General features: G+C 35.2%; 1 protein-coding gene across 4 annotated transcripts in view; it reads left to right on the top strand.

Moving 5' to 3' along the window:
- The window catches only part of CNKSR2 (connector enhancer of kinase suppressor of Ras 2), a 313,411-nt gene that overhangs the window by 201,577 nt on the left and 97,126 nt on the right, over positions 1-14,708 (top strand). For 2 of the 4 annotated variants that reach the window (XM_037129190.2, XM_037129063.2), the window contains 2 exons: positions 9,639-9,728; positions 11,275-11,489. In XM_037129190.2, coding sequence (XP_036985085.2) covers positions 9,639-9,728; positions 11,275-11,489 — 305 coding nt within the window. The remainder of the gene's footprint in view (positions 1-9,638; positions 9,729-11,274; positions 11,490-14,708) is intronic. The other 2 variants (XM_037129263.2, XM_037129132.2) reach the window with 1 other exon arrangement.

The raw sequence follows: 14,708 nt of genomic DNA, 5'->3' as shown, positions 1-14,708 counted from the left end.
GGATATTTTTAACCAAATAATATTTACATGCCCATGTAATCTTTCTTGTCCACATCTATTGCTGAGCACACCAAGGGGCAAAAGTACATTAGCATGGTTCATTTTATCACCCACTAGAGGAGGACCTAGAACTCTTTTTGCTGCTTAGATAGTATTTAAATCATCTCAAGCCTTCTCAGTCCTCCCACAGCCCTCTAATGTAGGATTATCTCTATGCATAGTGGCAATATTTCAGCTAAGAAAAACTTGTCTTTCCATACTACAATATGTGTTGCAGATTTGTTCTCTTGGTAGAGTGTTTACAAAAGATAGTTCAATTCAAAATATAATTAGTCATGGGATCAAATATTAAAAGTTTCATATAATTATTTATTTATTCATTATTGAATTTATTGGGGTGACCTTGGTTAATAAGATTATATAGGTTTCAGGTGTACAGTTCTATAACACATCATCTGTATATTGTATTCTGTGTTCACCACTTCAGGTCAAGTCTCCTTCCATCACCACTTATCCCCTCTTTACCTTCTTCTACCTCCCCCAACCACTTCCTCTCTGGTAATCTTCATACTGTTGTCTGTGTCTATGAGTTTTGTTTTTGTTTTTTTTGCTTAATCCCTTCACCTTTTTCACCCTCCTCCATAACCCCTCCCCTCTGACAGCTGTCAATAATGTTATCTATGAGTCTGTTTCTGTTTTGTTTATTTTGTACATTAGATTCCACATATGAGTGAAATCATATGGTACTTGTCTTTCTCTGACTGGCTTATTTCACTTATCATCATGATCTCCAGGTCCATTTAATTTCTGATGCAGTTCAAAATTTTCCCATTCAACAACTTTTTATGTTATTTCTCATTTAAAGTCTAGAACACTTTTAGAAAGCAACGGGAAAATTCACAACCCAGTTGTAGCAGTTTTTAAAATATGGCCATAAAGATCAAAAATGCCCATTCTTACTTATTTTATTAATTCAAGATACATTTCCTGTTGCCTTTGTCCTTTAAAAAAACGACTTTTCATTTAATTCAGTCTTAAATATGTGGTGCAGTACCTTAAATAACCTTGAGATGTTTTTCTAGAAATGTAGTCAACCATCTGAAAGTAATTTTTCTGTCTGGAATGTTGGAAGTTTGATGGGTGTATGTGGCATGCTTATAGCTTAACATTCCTTACTACACTCATTTTCATAAAAATATTGGCTAAATTATTCAGAACAGATGTGTATATGTGTGTATGTGTATATATTTTTTCTTCTTAGACTGGAGAGAAAGCTTTTTTGTGAGCATTAAAGGATATGTCAAATTTAAGACATTTCTCTGCAGTCTTTTTCAACCCTTGGCAACTGTAACAGAAGAGATTGTTTCTCAGATGCTGTTTATCTCCCAGAAACTTAATGATTTTACCATGTTTGGGGAGACAGTTTTTTAAAAGGATACAATTGAAAAGGGCAGCAATTCAGTAGTATTCAACAGTCAGGACCTATTCAGTAGTCATAGGTAGCTTAATATAGGAATATTTCTATATAAAAAATCAGGAGACAATTCTAGTTCTGACTTGATTACGAAATAGATTTCTAAGGCTCAATTTTTTTAATTATTTTATTGTTGTTCAGTTTGTTAGAAAAAAAATGTAGAAGGTTGGTCAGGTTGACCTACCACCTTAGAAGTAAGTGAGGGAGGGAGAGGAATGAAGGTAAAAGTTAGAAGGAGGAAAACAGAAAGTTGACAGGAAGGAAGGAAAAGGAAACTATGAAAATAGAAACTGGTAGCATAGCTTGCACTTTTTTGTTCCGTTGTATGAGGAAGTTTCCCTGTTTACTTTCTTAATGAGTAATCAGTCAACAAATATTGAGCAGTTACTATGTTTAAGACACTATGCTAAGTGCTGGAGATACCACAGCAAACAACAGAAATTTCTCTCCCCTTGTGAAATTAAGCAATTAGTTTAATATACACTTTTTATTATAATTGGCATGCTATGAAGAAAAACTACATTGCAAACAAGTACAGAGAAACCCAACAAAGAATAAGAGGTCAAGGAGAGTGTCCTGTGGTAATGACATTTTTACTTAGTTCTGAAGGATGTATATGAATTTAAGAAGAGGACAGGAAAGGCAAAGGATGACAGTGTCCTGGGTGCCTGGTTAAGAGAGTGTTTCAAGAAGGAAGTAGTTTTCTGTGTGAAATCCTGCAAATAAATAAAAAACACTCAAGGGTTATGAGAACTACCTGTGTGATTTAGCAACAGGGGGGCAGTAATGACCTTGATAGTAACGATTTTGGTGAAGTTGTGGGGGGAAAAGCCTAACTGGAAAAGGTTCAGGAGAGAGGAGGAGATTTCACATATAAGTGAGCTCATACAGTATTTGTTGTTCTGTGTTGGGCTTATTTCACCTAGCATGATGTCCTGCAGGGTCTTCCACTTTTTCACATATGGCAGGACTTTCTTCTTTTTGGCTAAATACTATTCCATTATTTACATATACCACATTTTCTTTATCCATTCTTACATTGATGGACACAGATTGTTTCCATATCTTAGCTATTGTGAATAGTACTGCAGTGAGCATGGGAGTGCAGATATTTCTCTGAGATACTAATTTCATTTCCTTTGGACATGTACCCAGAAGTAGGGTTGCTAGGTCAGATGATAGGTCTACTTTTAATTTTTAGGAACCCCCCCTAATGCTTTCTATTGTATACTTGAAATTTTCTTAGAGGAGTAAAAATTAAGTGTTCTTACCACACATATACACACACAAAAAGGTTACTATGTGAGGTGAAGGCTGTCTTGACTTGTTGTGGTAATCATTTCACAATGTGTATGTGTATAAAATCACATTGTGTACTGTAAAAATTATGTACAAACTTAATATATGACATTTTTTGTCAATTATACCTCAATAAATCCAGAAAAAAGAGAGGAGGAGGAGAAGAGGAAGGAGATTGAGAATATAAATTAGGCTTTTAGGCATTTTTCTGTAGAGGGGAGCAAAGACATATGCTGGTAGTTGGATGGTGGTTTAGGGATGAAGAGAATTGTTTGTTTTTATTTCAGATAGGAGAAATTACAGCATGTTTGTATGCTAATGAGAATCATTGATGCTACAGGAGAAAGAAGGGAAGATTGAGCAAGATGTACCCTTAAATGACTAATAGGGACTAGGATCCAGTGAACAACCTAGAAATTTGGGATATCTCTAACATCTAGCATCTTTCTATTGAAGCATTCAAAATAAATTTAATGGACAACTTCTGGGTCACAGTCTTTGCCAGGAACATTCATAACAAAGATATAACAACTGGTTTCTGCAAAAAAAGTAGAAAAACCTATAAACAGAAAGATACAATACAGTATAATGAGGATCATATATACCAAAGGCACTAGGAAAGAACTAAGGGAGCTCAGGAGAGTTGGCAATTAACTCTGCCAAATGGAATTGTAATAGCACCAAAGATGCTATATTATCTAAGGAAATGTTTATTTTCAAGCAATTCTGAATACTAGTATTAAAAAATAGCAATTATACATTAAAACAGTATTTTAGGCATATCATTATAATATTGTCATTGTCAATCATTGTCAATATTCTTAAAATTACATTTACTATTCTATTTGTGTTTAATTACAGCTATACAAGGAGGGGCAAAAGTAGGTTTACAGTCGTGAGTACATGAAACACAGTTTAGTCTTGTATTGTTCATATTAGTTATTAATTATTATTTTATACAACTGTAAACCTTTTTCCCAACCCTGTATATAGTTTATAATAAAGAAACAACTTGCCATCAATATCAGAATAAAATTCAAACAAAATCAAACAATACTCATCTTTTACCTCTACTGTATTTATTAGAATACAGTAAGAAAAACAACACACAATTCGTGCCTCTATGGAGATCCCAGTTAGAAAGCTGCAGATGTGCAACAAATATAAAAATGTAGTAACAATAAACTTGAGCACCAACTTACACTATATACCAAAATAAATTCAAGGGGGATAAAAGATTTAAACATAAGCCGTGACACCATTAAAGTCCTAGAGGAGAGCATTGGCAGGAGAATCTCAGATATTTCGCGCAGTAACATTTTTACTGATATGTCCCCTAGAGCAAGGGACATAAAGGAAAGAATAAACAAATGGGATCTGATCAAAATGAAAAGCTTCTGCATGGCTAAAGAAAACAGTATTAAAATAAAAAGAGAACGAACTGTATGGGAAAACATATTTTCCAGTGATACCTCAGACAAGGGTTTCATCTCAAAAATATACAAAGAACTTACATGACTCTACTCTAAGAAGACAAGCAACCCAATTAAAAAGTGGGCAAAGGACTTGAACAGTCATTTCTCCAAGAAGGACATACAGAGGATCCAGACACATGAAGAGATGCTCAATATCATTAGCTATCAGAGAGATGCAAATTAAAACCACAATGCGATACCACCTTACACCAGTCAGGATGGCCATCATAAACAAAGCAACAAACAAATGTTGGAGAGGTTGTGGGGAAAAGGGGACCCTAGTTCATTGTTGGTGGGATTGCAGACTGGTACAACCACTATGGAAAACAGTATGGTATTTTCTTTTTTTTTTTAATTTTAATTTTATTTAGTTATTTTTCAAGTACAGTTTTTTGTCTATTTTTCCCATCCCAGCCTCCCCCGCCCCTTGCTCCCCACCTCCCTCCCATTTCCACCCCCCTTAGTTCTCATCCCTGTGTCCTTCCTATTTGTTCCTCCAAATCCCTCCCCCCCTTTTTCCCCTTAACTTCCCTTCCTTCTCCCCTCTGGTCACTATCCCCTTGTTCTCTATTTCAGTGTCTTTGTTTTTTGGGGTTTTTTTTTTTCTGCTTGCTTGTTTGTTTTGTCAGAAAACTAAAAATGGACCTGCCTTTTGACTTGGCAATTCCACTGCTAGGATTATATCCTAAGAACCCTGAAACACCAATCCAAAAGAACCTATGCACCCCAATGTTCATAGAAGCACAATTTACAATAGCCAAGAGCTGGAAGCAACCTAGGTGCCCATCAGTGAATGAATGGATCCAAAAATTATGGTACATTTACACAATGGAATTCTGTGCATCAGAAAGAAAGAAGGAGCTCCTACCCTTTGCAACAGCATGGATGGAACTGGAAAGCATCATGCTGAGTAAAATAAGCCAGGTGGTGAAAGACAAATACCATATGATCTCACCTTTAACAGGAACCTAAACAACAAAACAAACAAGCAAGCAAAATATAATCAAATACACTGAAATAGATAACAGGCTGACAGGGACCAAGGGGAGGGGGGAGGGAATTTCAGGGGAAAAGTGAAAGAAGGGTTCAGAGGAACTAGTATAAAGGACACATGGACAAAAACTAAGGAGGGTAGAAATGGGAGGGAAGTGGGCAGCACTGGGAGGGTGCGCTGGGATGGGAGTAAAAGGCAGAAAACTCTACTTGAACAACAATTAAAATAAATTTAAAAATGTTTTAAATATAGTAACAAAATAATAGTTTAACCATGAAGCACTAGCACAGAGATATCACAAGACTTATGATAGGTCATCAAATGAATTCAATAGCTAATAAATGCTTTATGCTTAGAGGAATAAAAATTACTTTGAAAGGAAATGCTCAGCAAAATTTTAAGGGCCTTTTATTTTTTACTATATTCTTGACTATTATAAGTTTTTATCATGAAATAGTGTTACTACCTAGAGAAACATCTTTAAATTTTCCAGATTAATTTTCAGAGATATATTATTAGATTATGCATATTTAAACTGGAATGAGCCACATGTGTTTATTTAATGTCTTAAAAACACTTAGCATGTGTTATTAATAGTGTACATTTTATTTAAATCTAACAATAATATGTATAGTACTCTTTTTTTACCAACAACACTACAGCATCAAACCACGAAGTTCCTTTTCCATTTGAACTTTGCTATCTTATGAAATTAAAATGCTGCTAAATACATTCAGTAGCACACATTTCCAAGCTGCAAAGGTCTGTGTATTTGGTATTAGAAATAATTTAAGCCATTGTCTATTTTTTAATCCACCAATGACTACTATTTATATCAGAATGTTACTTGTATTATTACTTTAACTGTTTTAAGTTTGTTTTGATATTTTATTACAATGAAAAATTTATAAAATGAGCAATACTTATAAGCAACATTATGTTATAACTAAACAAACATGCACTTTAATTTTTAAAACACTTATTTTTAATAATTAAATTGTATAATTGATTATTAGATTAATTTTACTGTACAGTTATGTAATTTGTCTACAACTATTGCCATAATTAAAATGATTCAATGGTGCTACAGAAATTTTATATAATACATATTATATGTACGTACATGCACACATATACTTACATACTTATAGGCCGTTAAGCATGTGTATGTATACATATATTTATATATATTTCTTTTTTTCTCATTTTTTTTAATTTAGTTATTTTTAAGTACAGTTTTTTGTCTATTTCTCCCATCCCAGCCTCCCCCGCCCCTTGCTCCCCACCTACCTCCCATTTCCACCCCCCTTAGTTCTCGTCCCTGTGTCCTTCCTATTTGTTCCTCCAAATCCCTCCCCTTTTTCCCCCTTAACTTCCCTTCCTTCTCTCCTCTGGTCACTGTCCCCTTGTTCTCTATTTCAGTGTCTTTGTTTTTTTTTTCTGCTTGCTTGTTTATTTTGTTATTTAGCTTCCTTAAAGGTGAGATCATATGGTTAAAGGTGAGATCATATGGTATTTGTCTTTCAACACCTGGCCTATTTCACTCAGCATAATGCTTTCCAGTTCCATCCATGTTGTTGCAAAGGGTAGTAGCTCCTTCTTTCTCTCTGCTACATAGAATTCCATTGTGTATATGTACCACAATTTTTTGATCCATTCATTTACTGTCGGGCTCCTAGGTTGCTTCCAACTCTTGGCTATCAAAACACTTATTTTGATTTACATTGCTAAATTCATAACTTTATAACTAGTAAAGGTAAAAACTTGATGTCCTCCAAATGTAAACTTTAATTAAAACTTTTATGTTATTTTTGTCTAATTGAATGTATTTTCCTCAATTTTGTATTAGTAGTATAGCATACCTCTGTTTTAAAAAACTATCCCATGAAAAGTCAGTTTTTAAACCTTCCACAAATTTTTCCTATGGTTACTGATGTACACAGACATATCAAAGCCTGAATTACATGTCTCAATACCTTAGATCCATGAGAATCTCAGAGAAGATAGACCAAAATACAATGAGTACAATTATGTATTTTCTATTCTGTGTGAAATACTTTTCTTATTGTTTTGTGCACATATTTGACTCCAAACAACCAACCAATTATTCAAAAAGTATCAAGTTAGTTTATGTATGTATATATGTATATATAACATATAGAGCAAGTAAAAATAATGGCTTATTTATTGAATAGCTCACTTTTCAAAGGTTTTCTTTGTGACATGTAGAAACAGTGTTAGAGCTGTTAACTGCTGAATGGAGTTTATTTTTGAAACCAGATTCCAAAGAAATGTTTGAAAATACAGCATGCACAACACTGAAAATCCAGAGGACTGATTGTGTAAAAAAGTTGAATAGACATGAGAAAACGGGACCTTTCCTAAAACCCTTCCCCCTTTTCTCATTGGGCAGAATATATGGACCTGCATCAACTCACCCAAATTTGCTCTGCAAAAGTGTAAAGATCTACTCCATGAGAATTTTAGAATCTTAGGTAATTGTTTATAAAGTTGTTTACATGTCTTGAAAGGAAGCCATTAAATAAACACTGCCTGTTTTGGCTCATTAATTATTTTATCATGTTTAGTGCATTGCCATATTTTCAAAGTGCTTAGCAAAATATACTAAGTAAACTGTATCAGTGTACATAATAAAAAGCCATAAGTTTGGCCCTGGCTGGTGTAGCTCAGGGAATTGAGCACAGGCTACAAATCAAAGGGTCTCCAGTTTGATTCCCAGTCAGGGCACATGCCTGGGTTGCAGGCCAGGTCCCCAGTGGGGGGCACACAAGAGGCAACCCACCACACATTGATGTGTCTCTCCTTCTGTTTCTCCCTCCCTTCTCCTCTCTCTAAAAATAAATAAATACTTTTTTTAAAAAGCCATAAGGCAGGCAAATTTCCTTTAGAACAGAATTAGAAGTCTTCTAGTAGAATCTTTTTAGATATATGGAATGGTTATAGTAATTGATTATGAAATTTAGTTGGGCAAGGAGGGAAATGAAGACATACAGTGACCTAGAGGTGTTGGAAGGTGGGAAGATTTGTGATTAAAGGAGGAAGAATAGTCGGATGTCTATAAGGGTATGCTAGAAATGTAGAAGGTGGTAGTTGGAAAACGGGATATAGGGAGGGATTACAACCTTTGCAGATTATAAGATTAAGTATATGACTACAGGAATGGATAAATGAGAAACTGTGAGGCCAGAATATTGGAAGCTGAGTATTGAGGTCACCAAGAATTAAGGCAGAAGTGGTATTTGAATGACTGAGTTTGAATCCTGGTACTGCACACTTACCAACTGAGTGTCTTTGGGCAAGTTACATAACCTACCTCAGTTTCTTTATCTAACAAAATGAGGATAATGATAGTATATTTTCCATAATTATGAGAATTAAACAAGTTAGTACTTATAAAACCCTTAGACATTATGTGACATATGGTAAATGATATATATGTTAGTGTCATTAACATGATCATCATTATCATAATTATCATCATTATTATTATCATCCAGGCCTGTGTGACTCTTTGCTTTATCAATTCAAAAATTTTTAAGCAACTACTGTATGCCACATATTGTGCTAGATATAATTCTTAAACTTTTGTATAATTCTTTTCACTGTTTTATGCTTCAGGATTTCGAGTTGATCAAAAATAATACACTGTAGCCTCGCCAAAAAGATATCCTTGAAGTCTATGCCATAAGTTCTTGTGAAATTAAATGTTGTTTAATAAGACTACAGACCCAGAGGGAAATGGGACAGGCCAAAGCAGTGAATAGTTGGATCTGAAAACTAAACTTATTTATTCACAATAACAAGAGACATTTGGGGCAGACCCAGCTATAAGTTTCGAAAGAGAATCCAGGTATAATGTTGAAGCATGAGAGCATCCAAAAAGTATTAGGAGTTAGGAGGCAGCGAAGATGGGAAGTTAGTACTGTGGTGTCCTGGTATGAAACAATGGGTTAATGTCCTAGAATGCAGGTTAAATACAAGGAGCTACTATGTTGGAGATCGGCTATCAATATATAGACAGGAGGGCATTGGGGAATAAGATAGAGATCCAGTTACTGAAAATGAAGTAAAATTCACTAAAATAATGATCTTCTTTGTAAAGGACCACCTCCAAAGTCTGCCCTAGAGAGCAAACCTAGGCTATTCTTTATTATTTACAAAAAGTACCTTATGTTTGAATTATCACCTGGCCAATTGCCACAGGCAGTTTCACCTTCTGGCTCAAAACACACACATTTTTCATCTACACAAATGCCAACCATAATGTTGCATATGATTGAGTGTGTTTTGCAGACTGTAGCTAAAAATCAGTGTAAGTTTAAGCGGACATGGGGAAGAAAAACAATGTGATGTGAATTTTGTTCTCTGTGTTTAGGCAAGCTACGACCTATTTCTATGCCAGTGGAATATAATTGGGTGGGGGACTATGAAGATCCAAATAAGATGAAGAGAGATAGTAGAAGAGGTAAGTGTTCTAGAATTTCAGTGTAGGCTGGGTTGTTGGAACAAAAAGCAAATTTAAATGTTCTTTAAATAGGATGTTATGGCTTCAGTAGAAAATTTTAATTCTCTCATTAATGTAATGGTACACCCAAACAGACTCAGACCAATATTTGATGATCTTGATCTGTTATTAAGTAGATATCTTCTCTGAATGCCTCCTAAGGCATTCAGGGTAGATAAGTGCAGTGTGAAAATGAATATCTGATTGTTATTTGAAAGTTAACATTTGGAAAACAAGGTCAGAAGTGTGAAACTGCATAAAAGTTTAGTAAATAGAGTTTGTGATCAGTCCCCATTAGTCCGCGATGCAGCCTCACCACTTTTATGTTAATACAGCCTTAAAATGATCAGTGAGCATATGGATAAAAAGTAATGGAAACTGGGCCAGTGACTCTAATGAAAACCATATAGAAATGGAAAAAATCTGCTTTGCTCTTTTTTCTCTTCTGTTTGCTGTTCAGGGTTATCTTCTTACTGGGGGTGGGCTACACTTGAAGTATCTACCAAAAGTAAGTTTTTATGTTCACTTATCCTGCATTGAGGTGAGCAGTAAAGAGGACAACTGAAAGTCACACTACTAAATGTATTCAACCAAGTGTAGATATGGGGGGCCCAGTGGGTCATGCTGCTACTTCCACTTTCTGAGATCAAGAGCCATAAAGTTGTAGAAGAAAAATAAAACAAATCCAAACAAAGCAAAAATTATTCATAAAAACTAAGCTCACAAACCTTCATCAGAGTATGTTTGACCCATTTGTCTGTTCTGTCTGATGTACAGAATATATTTCATTGCTACACAAATCCACAGACCACACAGGGATAAGCAACCATGAATATCTGCTTCATTAGTCTTCTTAACACTTGTTTTATGGAGCAGGCATTGCTGAAAATGTTGCTAAATACAGGAACTTGGACAGATTTCTTTACATCTATGTATTCATTCCATTTTTTAACTTCAGTTTCTAACTTCACTTGCCTTATAGAAGTAATCAAGAAAAATATAAAAAGCAAAATGCTTATCATATGCCATCTCTGAGTCACTCTCTGGAACTTCATAGGATAGTGACATCTTGGGGTGGGGGGAAGCCTTATGAAGTACTAAGTGCTGGCTATGAATTTAAGCATAGATTTTATAAACTAAGTTTCCTTTCTATTGTTTTATAATGTGGACTTTGATTTCTTCAAGGATGCTACCTAGCCTGCCATAGATTTGTGTTTCTCATCAACTTTTAGCAGAATTCCCCTGGGGGAGCTTCTGCTTTAGGTTCTGCAAGTGACTCTGATATAGTTGGTTAAGAGATAAAACTTGGAGATAATAATTTTTATGTTTTCTATTTCTTATTGCCCTATGGTCCCAAATAATAAGGTCCTCTGTTTTTTACTACATAGCTATTTTATAAATTAAATCAAGTTATTTTTCTGAAATGAAATTTAATAGCACAATTAGGAAATAGTAAATTTGGAATATTTGCATATTTATATTGGTGTATTTATCTCTTTTTATATAGAAAACTCTCTACTCCGATACATGAGCAATGAAAAAATTGCTCAAGAAGAATACATGTTTCAGAGAAACAGCAAAAAAGACACGGGGAAGAAGTCTAAAAAGAAGGGAGATAAGAGTAATAGCCCGACCCACTATTCATTGCTACCCAGTTTGCAAATGGATACATTGAGACAAGACATCATGGGCACACCTGTGCCAGAGACCACACTATATCATGTAAGTAAAATTTCAGACTCTGTAATACAGCTTTGATTCAGAGACTTTTTTGGCTGAATTCCAGATTATTTATTTTTATCTTGTTGCTATATTTTGACAAAAGATCCTAAGCTTAGAGTTTCTTGTCCTTAAAACACACAATGGTTTATTGATTTGTTCTTCAGTTTATATGTTCAATGAGTTCATATGCCATAGCTGGTTAGATTTTTTATGAAATAACATAATATGCATAGAATTATTTGAGAATAATAACTAATTATCAGTGGAATAATAACTACAAATAAGTAGCTATAAAATTCCACATTAAAGATAGGATATTTAATGTATTTATGATTTTATTAAAAATTATAAACTACTAGACTTGGAGCATAGTGCTCAAGGGAAAAATGGGAAGACATAGCAGCCCATTATATGGAAGGAAAGGTACTCCAAGAGTCTCAATATATTTTGACTATTGTAATGGATGGGTACAATAAATATAGGAGGAACATGGGAGAAGGATGACCTTAGCTAGGGAAGTGGGAAAAGTCTTTAGAATGGGGATCCTTTGGATGAAGAGTGGAAGATGAGTAACAGTATTGTGGGAAGACATGTGGAGTTGTGCCACAATGTGTGAGACTATGGAATATTCTAGAGACTGCACATGGCTAAGAATGAGTGGTTTGTAAAAATTGAAGGAAAGCACCCTGTCTGATATGGTTCAATTGGTTGGAGCATTGTCTCATAAAAGGAAAGGTTGTGGGTTCGATTTCCAGTCAGGGCACAGAGGAGAGGCAACCAATCAATGTTTCTCTCTGACGTTGATGTTTCTCTCCCTGTCTCTCCCTCTCTTCCCCTCTCTCTAAAATTAGTAACCATGTCCTCAGGGGAGGATTCAATAAAATTTAAGGAAAGTATGTGAGAAGTCCTGGCTGGTGTAGCTCAGTGGATTGAGCACGGGCCTGCGAACCAGAGGATTGCGGTTTGATTCCCAGTCAGGGCACATGCCTGGGTTGTAGGCCAGTTCCCAGCAGGGGACGCACAAGAGGCAACCACACATTGATACTTCTCTCCCTCTCTCCTTCTCTTCCCATCTAAAGATAAATACATAAAATAGTTTTTAAAAAGAAAGTATGTGAGAAAGGGACAGTAGATGGACCTAGAGAGGTAGGTGAGCTTAGATCAGGGATTCTATAATAAACTACTTAAGCACTTTCCTGCAGTGATGAAGAGTTATTGAAGAATTTTGAACTAGGGGCTTGCACAATGAGAGAAGCCTGTTTATCTCTCTGATGCAGAGCATTGATCAAGAGGTATAAGACCAAAGGCAGGGCCATTATGCCTGGCCAGAGGATGATGAGGACAATGGCAGTATAGGAGCTGAAAATCTTGTTAACCAGAACATTAAATCACAAAAACAACTCATGCTTATCATTTTGGTTAAAAGTGAGTTTGTTGTACCAATGGAACTATGTCTCCTTATTAGGAGCCCTTGAGAAACATTCACTACACTTTTTAAGTAATTAGAACAATTGTGTATTAGCTGAGAGGATCAAAAAATTTAGTCTGTCACTGCTGTAGAAGTGTATCATTTAGGTATAAAAAATATGAAACATTAATAACTTATACTTGAGTTGCTTTTCTTAGTAAATTTTAAAAGTCATATACTTGTTCTATAGCTTTCATAAAACTAGAATGTATAAAAATATTTTTATTTATTTGGGTTGAAGCAGGAGTGTACTTCACACTCATAAGAGTTCATTCTCTACCTTCCTCTATCCCCAGTGACATACACCCCAAGACTCTTCCTCTTCAAGAGTACAGTGCCCATATCAAAACCTGCTCCACATCAAAACCTGAATGGCTGAAAAATCAAATTATTGGTTTTTCCACAGGTATTTGCAGTCAGTCTGAAATCAATATTCTTAGTTGTATGAAAGGGGACATTTTTACTATCACTAGTCAGAAATGCTGTCTGAACACTGAGCTCTCTGTAAAATCTGGTGTTCCAGTCACAAGTAATAGCTTGAACGAAATCTAAAGATAAGAGCCAGTTGGCTTGTTTGAGAGAAGTTGGTGGTGAAAGATGGGGCTGAAGAGGGAACAAGAGGCCACTTTACCCAGAGTGTATAAACTATTAAAGTTTGGATTTATCCTAAGAGGAGCGGTAAACCATTGCAGAAGCATTTAAACACTTAGCCTGTGCTATCCTTTCATGCATATCCAGTAGAGTACTGTGAGGAAGGAAAAGAGAGAAATGAGTCTTGAAGATTTCGAGTTATTAAATTATGTAAGATAGTAAAAGGTGAGTCAAACTGGTAATCAGAAAGATTGTAAGATTTTCTAGGAGTAGAAATTGTTACCACCTTCCTAAGCAGTATTATGTAGTTACATGTATCAAGAACCTGGTCTAGCAACTTTACTTCTACAAGTTTATTCCAGGAAAGAAATCAGAGGGTCTACTTTTGCCTCCTACTTTAATTAATGTATCCTGAACGTGCAATATGGTATTTCCCAGATGGTTAATTATTCCAACTGATTTTTTGACAGAAGAACAGGACAGAGTAAGGAATGCTACTAATGATGGGAGTACTCTTCCCATTTAACAGTGACCTTATAATCCCACAGCAGAAGGCTGGACACTTTCTAACTCTAATCTCTGGTTTAAAAGAAAAAGAATTGTTAGCCCCAATTTACATGTTAGATGTTTCTAACCAGTGTTCAAAACAAGAACATTCTTTGGTGGGTTTTTTACTAGACTCTCAATTCTCTTGTGGACCTTACCTTGCTTAGTACTTTCCCAGTTATCAAGGGAGTTTCCATATTTGTTGTGTCTTTTGAACCTCACAACAACCATCTTTGTAAATAACAAAACTCAAATTCAGAAAGATTAAGCAATCTACCCAAAGTTGTGCTGCAAAAAAAGGAAAAAAAGGTGTAAGAGTAAGGACTACAACCCAAGTCACCTACCCCAGTGATCTTCCCATGCTCTACCCTGGTATGCCGTGCATGTACTAAATGAATGAATTTTGAAAAAGCTTGACTTCAAGAAGCATGTGCCTTCATAGATTTATTTTAATAACATCTTCAGTACCTGGACTGATTTCTACCCAGATTTATCTTTTTCTCTGTTACTATTTTTTATGAAGTTTGGAAAAACATACAGAGCTTCTGGTGTTATAGAGCACAAGTAGTTATTCAGCATGATCTATTGCTGAGACTACAGTACTGTAGTTAGAA

This window comes from Artibeus jamaicensis, unplaced genomic scaffold (genome assembly GCF_021234435.1).
Source record: "Artibeus jamaicensis isolate MK-2021 breed Jamaican fruit bat unplaced genomic scaffold, CSHL_Jam_final scaffold_1283, whole genome shotgun sequence".
NCBI classification, from domain to species: Eukaryota; Metazoa; Chordata; class Mammalia; order Chiroptera; family Phyllostomidae; genus Artibeus; species Artibeus jamaicensis.
The sequence above is the reverse complement of the archived record's forward strand: the minus strand, read 5'-3'. Positions and strand labels throughout refer to the sequence as shown.